General features: G+C 61.7%; 4 protein-coding genes across 4 annotated transcripts in view; 2 read left to right on the top strand and 2 right to left on the bottom strand.

Annotated features, from left to right (window-relative positions):
• Positions 1-227, bottom strand: part of AMSG_10683 (uncharacterized protein) — a gene marked incomplete at its 5' end in the record, with an annotated part of 1,529 nt that extends 1,302 nt beyond the window's left edge. Inside the window, one exon of the mRNA XM_013897816.1 lies at positions 138-227. Within this exon, the coding sequence (XP_013753270.1) occupies positions 138-227 (90 nt within the window). The remainder of the gene's footprint in view (positions 1-137) is intronic.
• Positions 228-277: 50 nt separating this feature from the next.
• Positions 278-4,775, top strand: AMSG_10682 (TKL protein kinase; the record flags this gene model as incomplete). The annotated part of the gene is made up of 3 exons (XM_013897815.1): positions 278-290; positions 337-4,543; positions 4,724-4,775. 3 exons carry the CDS (start codon positions 278-280, stop codon positions 4,773-4,775), a joined length of 4,272 nt encoding a protein of 1,423 aa, XP_013753269.1.
• A 559-nt stretch (positions 4,776-5,334) lies between these two features.
• On the top strand, positions 5,335-9,048 carry AMSG_10681 (uncharacterized protein; the record flags this gene model as incomplete). Its single annotated transcript, XM_013897814.1, has 2 exons — positions 5,335-6,062; positions 6,297-9,048. Exons 1-2 carry the CDS (start codon positions 5,524-5,526, stop codon positions 9,046-9,048), a joined length of 3,291 nt encoding a protein of 1,096 aa, XP_013753268.1. The 5' UTR covers positions 5,335-5,523.
• Positions 9,049-9,099: 51 nt separating this feature from the next.
• Positions 9,100-11,229, bottom strand: AMSG_10680 (uncharacterized protein). The gene has a single exon (XM_013897813.1). The coding sequence runs from the start codon at positions 10,383-10,385 to the stop codon at positions 9,186-9,188; it is 1,200 nt and encodes a 399-aa protein (XP_013753267.1). The 5' UTR covers positions 10,386-11,229; the 3' UTR covers positions 9,100-9,185.
• Positions 11,230-12,315: the final 1,086 nt, after the last annotated feature.

Raw genomic sequence — 12,315 nt, 5'->3', positions numbered from 1 at the left:
TTAGGAACGACCTCTTACCACACTCCCCTCCCCCCCCCCCCCCCCTCCCCCCCTCATCGCCACAGCCATCGCCGCCCGAAAAGACCAATCACGTGAATGCCACCCTGCCAATTGTGGTGACCATTCATTCCGCTTACGAGCGGCAGAAGGTACTTCTCGCCTTCGGAGCCGCCTGTCCCCTGCCGCAGACACGCGACGAACGACTCGCCATGGCTTCCCATGGCCATGCCGACGTGCTGCTGCTCCTGGTCTGGCTCTCCTGCCTCGTGGGGATGTCATGGACTCAACATGTCGACTTGAGCTCCGTCGTCCAATATCGCACCCTCCGCGCCGGAGGTCGCTCGCCAGAGTCGGACATCATCGCCAGCTTCAACCAGGCCTACAACGGCAGCATCTACATCCACGAAATTCCCCTCATTGATGGCCTCAATGCTGATCTCGATGCCCTTGTGCCGTCTGATTACATCCGGGGACTGCTCAGCGTGCACCACGCAGTGGATCTGGTCCAAGAGGTCTCAGGATGGCTCACCACAGACATGCTCCGCGCTCACTACCTCTACAACGTCACCGATCTGTGGCACGAGTTTGGCATCTTTGACTCACCAGCAGTGGCCTTTGCGCCGCAGACTCGCGGGTCCGATGGCGCCATGTACATGCTCCCGCTCCTTACCCGCATCCGAGGCTTCTACCTCAACACGCGCTACTTGCCGACCATGCCGCACACCTTTGAGGCCCTCCTCAACTACTGCCGCGCGCACAAGTCCCGGACCGGATCAGGCTGTATCCTTCTCTGGGCAGTGAGCGGGCCGAGGGACGATCTGCTGGCCCGCCTGCTCGATGTGTTTCTGACGCTGCAGCACGGGCCCGAGTACGTGCTCGCCATCCAGACCGGCACCGTCCCGCTCACGGATGGCCGTTACGCCGCAACACTGGACCTGCTCGAGAGAATGATTGCCGACGGCTGCTTTGAGTACGACTTTAGCCTCGCCAAGTTTGAGTCGGGCGATACGCCGATTCTCTCCACCGTGCTGGGCGTGACCAAGGCGCTGGTTGGCACGCCGCTGGCGGCGCCAGAGACCCTCGCAGCTATGGCCATTGCGTCAACTCCACCGTTTGCCGGCACCGCCTGGCCGACGCCGCTCTTTGCGTCGCTCGATCGGGTCGGCATCCCGCGAGTGAGCTCCAAGCCCGACAAGGCGCGGACATATCTTCGCGAGCTCTTTTCCCCTGCCAACGCCAGACACATGCTTGTCGGTGCAACCATGTCGTGGCCCATTTCGGCGTCAGACGCGCTTGTCGCAAGCCTCAACGGGAGCGATCCCGAGCTCGACACCGTCTTTTCCCTGGTCCGCACCGCTGACTACGTCGTCCCCACCTCAGACGATGTCTTCACCTCGGTCCTCATGCGCCAAGCTTGGCGCGATGCGGTTAGCACTGTCGCGGCAGGTGGGGCCATTACCAGCGCAGTCGCCACAGTCGAGGCTGTCCGCGTCGCCGAGTACGTCGGTGAGGCGCTTGCGCCCGTCCCATCAACTCCACCTGGCCTCTACCAGCACGCGCTCAATTTCTCGCTCACGACGTTCACCGCCGGTGCCGACGTCCACTACACACTCGATGGCTCGCCGCCGTTCTCGGACTCGCCCAAGTACCGCCCCGATCAGCCGATCCTACTAGTGGAGACTGGCAGCGTGCTCGTGCGGGCCGTGGCCATCCGCCGCGGCCTCCGCAACTCGCCCGTCTTTGAGGGTAGGTATACCATCCAGCTGCCGGTCCTGCCTGGACCGCCGTCGACAGAGAGCGACGCAGCGTCGGCCCGCATGTCGCCGTCCGTCATGTCACCTGCCGCTGCCATCATTCTCTCAGTCAGCATCCCTTTGCTGATCTGCGCCACTGGCGCCGCCATCTTTGTCATGTGGCGGCGCGCGCGGCGGTCGACAACCGTGATCACCCTCGAGGGTGCGCACGAGGCCATCCCCTTTGACGAGCTCCGAATGCTCCGAGCCATCGGCACCGGCGCGTACGGCGCGGTTTCGCTCGCCGAGTGGCGGGCCACGCGGGTGGCCGTCAAAATCCTCCACCGAACCTCGATCAGCGAGTCCGATCTGAGCCCGGACAAGTGCCAGGCCTTCCTCTCCGAGGCCGCCATTATCATGTCGCTCCGGCACCCCAACATCGTCACCTTTATGGGCGTCTCGCTCGTACCGCCGGCGCTGGTCACCGAGTTCCTTGACCGCGGCGCCCTGTACGACTACATCCACAACCCAGCCATGGAGATCGACATCTCGGCCCGCATGCAATGGGCGTACGAGATCGCGGCAGGCGTCGCCTTTCTCCACGAGTCCAATACCCTCCATCTCGATCTCAAGTCGCTCAACGTCCTTCTCTCGAGCTCGTGGACCGCTAAGCTCTGCGACTTTGGCCTCTCCGCGTTGGCCAGGACTGCTGTCGGGCCCGACGAGGAGACCAAGGCGGGGTCAATCACCGCTGGGACCAAGGCGGATGCCAGCGGTGCCGTTGTTCTCGGAACCATGTACTGGACTGCCCCCGAGCTACTCATGACCGCCATCGTGGCTACCCCAACTGCAGTCGCGCCACCTGCAGATGTCTACTCGCTCGGCATCGTACTCTACGAGCTCTTTGCTCGCTCGCTCCCGTACCCGCTGGGGAGCAACACCTTTGCGCTCACGCTCGACATCATGCGCGGCAAGCAGCGGCCAGATGTGGCAGCGGTCGTGGCCGACACGCCACAGGAGGTCGTCCAGATCATGACCTCCGCATGGGCGACTGATCCACAGGAGCGGCCGACTGCCAGCAACGTGGCGGTGAGGCTGCGATCGGCTTTGGCTGCAGACCCCGACCCTGTCGTCTACCCACAGCCGCTCCACGATGAGCCGTGTGGCGACGCTGTAATCATGGTGAGCATGGTTGTCGGCTCGTTTGCCGAGCTCGCTGTCGCCGTGCCGGACGACCTTAATCAGCTCATGACCAACGTGCATGAAGCTATCTACGGTGCGGCCGCGATCTCTGGGGGCTACTGCTGGCACATGACGCCGTACAGCCTCGACTACGCGTTCTCCACTGGAAGGCGGGCTAGCGCCTTTGTTGAAGATGTTCGGAATCGGATGGCGAAGCTCCCCATTCCGGAGCGACTTGGCTTGCTCCTCCCGTCGACGCTGGCTGGGTGCGAGGGCGTGTACGGCCCAGTCCGACTGGCCATTGGCATCGCTGTCGGTCCCGTCACAACAAGCCGCGACACCAAGTCTCTCAAGCTGAAGTACTTTGGTCCACCTGTGGTCGGCGCACGCGCGCTGGCGTCGAACGCGCTGCCGGGAATGACGCTTGCATCAACCGATGCCGTGCAGATGCTGGTGGTGACTCCGACGGCATCGCACCAGACGGTGCCGGCGACACCATGGCCGGCCGAGGTGCCGGCAGCCGGACGTGGAGTGATGCGGGTGACCCTGCGGGCGGACGCGAGCGCGGTCCACGACATGATCTGCTATGCAGCGCTATGGGAGGCGACGCAGCACGTGCTGACTGGCTCGGATGATATCAGCCGGCTGGCGGTGCTCGTGGACGAGATCGCGACTGTTTCGGCCGGCGGCAGTACTGAACCGCTGCAGACTGGCCCACAGCTCGCCTTTACAAGTTCTCTGCCGACAGCTGACTGGCTGGTTCGGGCGAAAGAGCTGGATGTGTTTGAGGCCGAGTCTTTCGCCAGCGGCCTCGGATCGTACGCTGAGATCAAAACCGGAAAGCTTCGGGGCACTCCTGTCGAGTACCATCGGTTCCTCCTGCAGAACAAGTACGATGTGCGCTACTCCTTGGCTGTGGCTGCCGAGTTTGGGCGCATCAGAAAGCTGGTCCATCGCGGCAACCGATACCTGGTCCCAGTCATGTACCTCTGTCTGGAGCCGGGGCGGATCGGCTACTTTGCGCCACAAATGCCCGGCGGGACGCTTGGCGAGCTGCTGGAGACCGGTGCCGGCGGATCCCACACACTCATCGGAATGCTTTCGGCCGGTCTGGGCCTCGCTCGCGGGCTCGGCGAGCTGGCCCGACTCGACATCCCTGCGCTGCCGTTTTCCATCCGGCTGAGCAACGTGGTTGTTGTCGGGAGCAACGGGACGACCATCGACGTCGCCATTCGCGACTATGGGTTCATGGCCCCGACCGAGGCCATCGGGACCATGACGGTGGCACAGACGGCGGCGTACGAGGCTCCCGAGCTCCTTCGCGGCGAAACGAGCGAGGCAGGCGCGGAGCAAGCCCTGGCCTTTGCGCTCGGATCTGCCCTCTTTCACCTCATCTCGGGAGTGCCGGCATGGCACGGCCATAATGCGATGGACACGGCGTCGCGCATCGTCGCCGGCGAGCGGCCGGAGCTTCTTCCGCGATCCAGCATCGCGTCCAGCATCCCCACTGCCGTTACAGACCTCGTTACGGCGCTCTGGCAGGACAATCCAACTGCACGACCGAAGCTTGTCGACGCCATGACCACGCTTGGCGAGGCGCTCGATCGGATCCTCCCGCGATCGGCCCGGTCCGCGCACCCTATCTTGCCTCACCCACCAGAGCTGCAGCCGACTGCCAACTTTGGTCCGGCCGGCTCCTCCAGCTGTGGCCAAACAATCAGCGCTGGCCTGCCCAGCCTCGGCTCCTTCCGGTCAGACACATCGCCAATGGATGGCGGTGGAGTCGGGAGCAGCCAAGCCAGGAACAGCGTCCAGCCCGCGTCGCCCGCACTTGCGCCTGTCGCCACACCGCCGTGCTAGACGCCCCTTTATTCTGACTCGGCGATGGCCATGTCAGAAGCGGCTGCGCCGCATACAGTGGAGGAGGCGCCGAAGAATGAGCTACAAGCGTGTCCACATCTCGATCAGGCTCTGCCGCAAGAAGGAGAGGCTGTCAACAACAACGTCGGCGACTACCAGATCGTGGCCGAGTTACCCTGTAGTTAGTCGACGTAGCGTTAAGTGATTCTGCGTCCACGTTGGCCGCCACCAGACCGGGCTTCCATGCAACTAGCCAGCGATGGCGGCCGGGAGGATGTGCATCGGTATCTTTTGCAGCAATTGACCGACATGAGCGGCGATGGCAAATGCACAGGACGCAGGTTTGACTGGCACAGAGTGTGGCGGTGGCGGCACGCAACCGATTGTGTGTCGACAGGAGTGTTGTCGTCCAACGATTATTCTCTTGTTCAATTAATCGTGGACGTTTTTTTCCATCACCTTTGGCCCATGTGCACGCCAGCAAACTCACCGCTGAATCGGTAACAAGGTACACTGGTGCCCACCACCACCACCAACACTTCACCCGTCCTCCATGCCTTCCCACGGCCTGACACTCTGGGTGGTGGTGGTGGCTCTGCTTGTGTCGTCGGTGGTGAGCGGTGCGTCGCTTATTTCGTTCTCGGGCCGGTTGCAGACAAGCTCGTCGAATGCGCGAGCGGAAGACAGGCAGACTGGTGACACGAGCAACGCTGGATCCGTCGTGCGACTCAAGGAGGAGCTCGTTCTGATGCGAGTTCGGAACATGCCGATTTTATCGTCTCAGTTGGAGTTTTACGTGGTGGGGACATCGATAATTGCGGACAAGCTGGAGCTTGCAAGCGATCCGGCCGACTTTATCCTGGCCTTCCTCAACACCTCGTTCTACGGGGGAGAGTTGCTTGACTCGGGCTACTGGTTGATCTCGTACTCGATCTCCAACGCAGACAAGTATCCGCTACTCTCGTACACTTTCCCGGGCACCGCCGACGAGATCAACAACTTTGCCTTGACCGACAATCTCGTTGCCAACCTCTCGTCTTCGTTGCAGTTTGCCCTCAACTCGGACAAGTACAACGGGTTCCTCGGCTTATATCTTTCCTCGGATACATCGACGTCCGACTACATGCTGGATCTCGGATCGTCCGACTTTGAGTTCACCTACTACGAGGTGTGTGGCGAGTATCCGCCCATCGTCGGCGGAACCATGGCTCTTTCACCCTTCACCGGAACGACGTCGGCACCCCTCGGTGATTCGTTGGTTATCACCTGCGAGCCCGGGATGATACTGTACGGCGCACCGTCCAATCCAACAGTATTCTGTACAGCGGCAGGCTGGCAGGCACTCCCTCCGAGCGTGTACTGCGGCCCGCCACCGTCGCCTCCACCGCCTCCATCGCCACCACCATCCCCACCGCCACCGCCGCCACCGTCGCCGCCACCGCCGCCGCCATCTCCACCGCCACCACCGTCCCCGCCGCCACCCTACGCGTGCACGCTTCTCTCGCCTCCAGCACTTGGCAGCATCGCGTTCTCCGACTACGGCTACGTCGGCTCTGTGGCGGTTGCGAGGTGTGATCCGGGTCTGGACGCCATTGCGGGGACGATCGAGCGGACGTGCATCGGATCGAGTTGGTCCGGATCGCCCGTGGTGTGTGCGCTCGTGGCATGCCCATCGCTGGCTCTGCCGTCTTTCGGCAGCTACCTCTGTAGCAATGGATCCTCGTCGTCGCTTCCAGGCTCGTTCAATGAGACCTGCACTTTCAGCTGCGAAGCCGGGCGCACGCTGGTCGGCGAGAGCGAGCTCATCTGCCGCGGCAACTCGGAATGGTCGGCGGACGAGCCGTTCTGCTCCTCGTTCAACGTCTCGCGCTCGATTGTTTCAGTGGCTCCATCGCCGCCGATGGAACTGTCGACGGTTGAGAGCTTTACTATGTCACTTGATCTCCGCGACTCTGCTGGGAATCCGACTGGCGAGGGCTCGGACCAGCCGTACGCGCGCGAGCTGGCGTCGGGGGCGTTGCTGGTCTCGTCAACAAGTTTTGACACGGCCACGCTCCGCTACACGGCCACGGTTGCGGCACCGACCCGTGTCGGCGACTACATTGTTGAGCTCGGCGTCAACTCGATCGCCTTTCCGCCAGCAAACCGTGTTGTCCTGACGGTGTCACCTGGGCCGGCAGCCGGCGTGCAGTCGTACGTGGTCAACGCACCCAGCGACGGGACGTTTGCGCTAGAGACCGGCGAGGCAAGGGTGGTTACGGTGACAGTCTGCGACGTGTATGGCAATGAGGTGGCTGTGCCGCCGGCGCTGTCTGCGGTGGCGATTGCGCTGCAGCGCGGCGCAGAGTCGAGGCTGATCAGCGACTTTGTCCTTAGTGGCTCGGCACTCACCTTCGAAGTGGTAGCGACCGAGGGCGGGACGTACACACTCTCGATCCGGATTGCCGACGTGGACATCATTGGCTCACCGGCGATTGTGCAGGCGTCGACAACGTGCTTTCCGGGGACTCGGGTCATCGACGGCGTGCGGTGCACTGCGTGTTCTGGTGGTTCTTATTCGGAGACTGTCGACGCGGTCACGTGCACCGATTGCCCGGGTTTCAGCACCTCGACACCGGGCTCGTCGTCGTTCCTCAACTGTACCTGCCTACGGACGTTCTGGTTTGGATCCGGGAGTCGAGAGCCAGACAAGCCGTGCGTGCCGTGTCCGGCGGGGGCAGTGTGTTTAGGTGGGACGGAGCCGCCGCGGGCTGCACCAGGCTTTGAGCCATCGGACGACGGCGCAGCGTTCGTGGCCTGTCCACGACCGGCTGCGTGTGCTGGATCGGGGCAGTGCGCGGCGGGCTACCGGGGCCGGCTCTGTGCCGAGTGTGCAGCCGGCTGGTACCGCCTGGGCGACGCCTGCCACAAGTGCCGCGGCTCGAACGCGGTCATCATTGTGGCGCTCGTTCTGCTTGTCTTTGCGTACGTCGCCGGTGTGGTGTGGATCAACACGCGTAACACGCGCGTTTACGGGTATGCCGCGTTTGTCATTGCGCTCAACACGCTCCAGGCAGTCGCCATCTACGGAACCATCCAGCTGGAGTGGCACCCTGTGGCGACGGCAATTTTTGACGTTGTCTCGCTGGTGAACCTCAACCTCGACCTAGCGTCGCCCGAGTGCGGACTCGACGTTGGCGATGTGTGGATGTTCAAGTGGGGCATGACGATGGCGCTACCGGTCTTGTTCCTGCTGCCGTTTGCAGTTGTGACCGCTGTGCTTTGCGTGCTCTTCAACATTCGCGAGGCCAAGGGCTTGGTGTTTACGATCAATCCGCGGGTGATGGGCGCGGCGGGGCGCGGATACCTTCAAACGATCCTGCTACTGTACCTCCCGCTGATGTACGCGGCGCTGCGCTATGTCGACTGCACCAATGTGGGGGGCGGGATTGTGGTGATGACAACCAACCCGCAGCGGCGGTGCTACACGGCCGCGTGGTACTCGCTGCTCCCACTCATCCTGGTGGTGGCGTTTGGCTACGGGTTGAGCATCCCAGCAGCGCTGGTGGTCTTTCTCACGCGCAAGCACGCGGCACTCGACCTCGGCTCGTTCTACGCCAAGTACGCGTTTCTCACCGCCAAGTACAAGCCGGCGATGTACAGGTACGAGCTGGCGATTCTAGGACGCAAGCTGTTTGTGGTTGTCGCGGTCTGCGGCTTCCGCTCACCGACGGTCAAGGCGAGCCTCATCGCACTCTTCTACGCCTCGCTTGTCCTCGCCGCCTGTCTTCTCGACCACAAGCCGTACGCCGAGGCCTACCACTCGCGGCTGGACGTGGTCACGCTTTTTGGCTCGTTTGTCCTGCTCTGGGGGGGGACGATCAGCTCGTCGGCGACGCTCCGAGACTCGGTGGTCATCACTGCCATCATCGGACTCCTTGCTGTCCTGGGCATCGGTATCGGGTACGAAGTTTGGCGGATCCGTGCGCGCGACGCCGCCGAGGTCGACGTCATCTTTGCCGATGACGGCCTCGTCGGCGAGGTCGAGATGGACAAGATGCCGTCAGCACATCAACTCGACAACCACTCGTTCTCAGACGGCAGCATCTCGATCGGCGAGAGCAATCCAGACATGCGGTCCATCGCCATCACCGACTCGGTCACCGCCACTTCGCCGCTTCACTCGCTCGGCTCGGGACCCATCGGCTCAGATCTGATCCCGCTTCCGCCGGCGCTTGACGGCCCCGTCGTGACGCCCGACGCCGAAGCCCTCCATGCTTTCAGCAGCGATTAGCCGAGAAATACATAGAAGCCAAACACCACCACGGCCAGCTCTGGTCGCACACAGATTGTAAGCTTGTTTTAAACATGCCAGCACGCCCAGCAGTGTGGGCGGAGTGATGGCGGGCAACGTGAGCGCGTTCAATGCGATCAGTATGAGTACAGGCCATAGTCGTCGTACGAATCGTGCGACGACGACGCCGTGGCAGCCGAGCGCGTGGCGCCAGGCGACGGCGCCTCTTCGTCGCCGATCTGGATGGGCGGAACAAACCAGAAGCCAGCCGCCATGGTGCCTTGTCGGTAGCGCGAGAGGGCAAACCACTGGAGGCTCGCGGCTGCGACGACGATGGCAAAGGCGAGGAGCTGGACGAGGTGGGCGCCCTTCTCGCCCTGGGAAAAGAAGACGACCACGGTGGTCAGAAGGCGGACGATCCACCCGATGGTAGTCAGAACATGGATCCAGTAGTAGACCTCGACCTTGCGGGTCTCGTTGTCGGCGAGGGCGTGGCGGAGGAGGAGTGCCAGCATGGCCATGCCGGCAAACGACGTTAGATCGCCCTGGTTCGAGCCACTGCCGACCACTATCTGGACAAGTAAGATGCCGGCAACGACGATGTAGATGGTAAAGAGCACCAGGGCGGTGCTCCTGGCGGTAGCCTTGGCGCCCGCAGTTCCGTTTCCCTCGTCGGGAATGTCCATCGGGTAGTTGAAGCTGGCCCGGGGAGCCGAGCGCTCCCGGCGGGAGGACTTGCCACGGCGCCCAGATGCGCCATGGCTGGACTCTGCGCAGCCGGAAGCGTCTACCGGTGGCACTGGCAGGTTGTACTGGATGGCGCAGGCACCGCAGGCGCAGCAGCCGTCGTAGCCAGGGCGCGGATGATCCGGGAAGCGGGCGTAGTGCTCGCGGGCGGTCTGGCACGTCGAGCATGGGCCGCAGCAGCACGCGAGAAGCGCATCGGACCAGGTCCATGAGCCCAGATCGTAGACGGCACGGGCGTCTGCTCGATCCATGCAGGTCAAGACGAGCTGCGAGGCTCCGCTGGCGAGCGCCACGCCGATGCCCCATCGCTTTTCGGCGACGGAGAAATCCCGCCCTTCGCGCAGCGCGCGCATCTCCATCATCAGACACGGCGCGCAGCAGCATGCGTAGCAGCACCCGGCCCTGTCGTCACAGCAGTCACACAGGCCTGTGGAGAACTGCTGTCGGTGCTCGCGCGTGGTATGACCTTGCTCGTCGTCATCGCCATGGCCGTGGCCATGGCCAGGCGCTGATGCTGTTGCATCGTTTGACTTTTCCGGCGCGACTTTCCCTGCTCCGGCATGCTCGCCACCGCCACCATCAGCAGCCATGACTGGAAGAGGGGTAGCAGAAGGTGTAGCTCGTGGGCTGATGTAGGAGACCGCGTCCGATTCGTTCGGCGGCGCAGCGCGTTCTTTCGGTGGCAGCCATCAATCCGGGCACGATGATCGCCTCGCTATGAGGCATGAAGACGATGATGATCAACTGAGCAAGACGTTGAGAATGATGGCAAGTTGTAGTAGGTTGTTGCCGAGTGTAGTGGCTGGTGAGGCTGTATGAAGGTGCCGGGATGTCTTGATAAGTGTGGGACGCGTGCTGCGGGTAAGATCTGGCCGGGCCGCATCGTCGGTCCTGTGACGGGACGATGACGACAAATCCATTATGAGCGACAGCACTGAAATGGGCCGGGGCGGGGAACATGGGCGAGGAAAGGATGGATGTTGGTCATGGGCGTTGCAGGCATGTGGGTGGTAGGCAGGGCTGGTGCGGGTGCGGGTGTGGAGAGGGAGTAGCCTCGACCACTTGTTGACCAGATGGGGCGGCTGTGTTGGCTGTCAATGGCTCTGTTCGGGCCGCCGCGCGATGGAGGGAACGAAGAGTGCCACGTAGCGCATTGTCACGATGACTGGCGATGACGACATAATGGATAATGGAGTTTCGATGTCATGGCGACGTGGCAAATGGTCATGGTGACGATAATGTTCCGCACCCCGCCGTGGGAGTGTGGGAGTGTTGTTTCGGGACTGATGGGATTCCCGGAATTGGCGCCCTTGTCCAGGAAGAGCCAAGGCGGGGCCAAAACCAAGCCGTTTCCAAGCTCACACCAGTCCGGCATTGAAGGCATACCCAACTGTTGATCCGGACTACTGCATCAAGTGTTGTTTCAGGAGTGACATTTCTCCAGCGTGGCGAGGAAATAGACACGCGTCAGACGGCCTGCGCGAAGTCAAAACTCCGTGCCTCTCCCGCCAGAAGCAGTCTGGCATTGAAGGCATCTGTAACTGTTTGTTGGTCCGGACTACTGCAACAAGTGTGGCCTCGATCGATGGCCATGCCGGCAACCGGGACCTACCGATGGGCTGTCTGCCTGGTTTCCATGCTCATCTGATACATGTGAGAACATGTGTGGATGTACCAGTTCCATTACGCCTTCCTATAGTGCGCCCTGCAGCTCTGCACGCCAACCGCGAAAAATAGCCGCTATCGTTTGACGGGTTCGGTTTCGACGACCGCCGTTGCTGTCGCCATGACGACCATGGCAACCACAGCGACCACCATGGCAACCCTAATTGCTACTCTGTTACGTGTTGGAACATATGGTACTGCTTACATTGTATGGGATGCCCGTAGAGCCATCCTTGCTCGCCCACATTGGCTCACCTGTGTGCCGCGTTCTGCCCAATTTTTTCGCCCCAAAACCCCACACCGTCCGCCACTCGCCACGCTCGATGCACTCTCCCAGCCATCCTTCCCACCACCATCGCCCTCTTCCAGCACTACGCACCTTTTCTTTCTAACCTGTACCGATTTGTGTCCATGCTCTCGTCACCAACGTCCAATTTCCCCCTCTAGCCATCGCAGCTACCTCCAGCCTGCCCCAGCCTGCCTGCAGCCTGCCCTAGCCTGCCTGCAGCCAGCCTGCAGCCAACCCCATACCAATCGCTCCATCCCATCCCTTCCCTCCCTCTTTCCCACCCACACTATCCCCATCCCCATCCCTATGAACATAAACATAATATCATGGTGAGAAAGCGGGACTCGGAAGAGGTTCCTAGTATAATCGGAAATGTCCTCTGTTTCTCTAAGCCTCAAAGTATGATAATTCTTTGTTCATGTTTAACCCCCTCGCGTTATAATGACTAAGTATACTCTTGTCAGTCCATTACATAGGTATTTTGATGATTAATTTCAAGGTATTGTTTGTTCGATCATACAGAAATGTGATCTTCGACCGACTCGACAATAAGAGCGTCGCTTGCA

Source organism: Thecamonas trahens (genome assembly GCF_000142905.1).
Source record: "Thecamonas trahens ATCC 50062 unplaced genomic scaffold supercont1.63, whole genome shotgun sequence".
In the NCBI taxonomy this organism is placed as follows: Eukaryota; order Apusomonadida; family Apusomonadidae; genus Thecamonas; species Thecamonas trahens.
The sequence above is the reverse complement of the archived record's forward strand: the minus strand, read 5'-3'. Positions and strand labels throughout refer to the sequence as shown.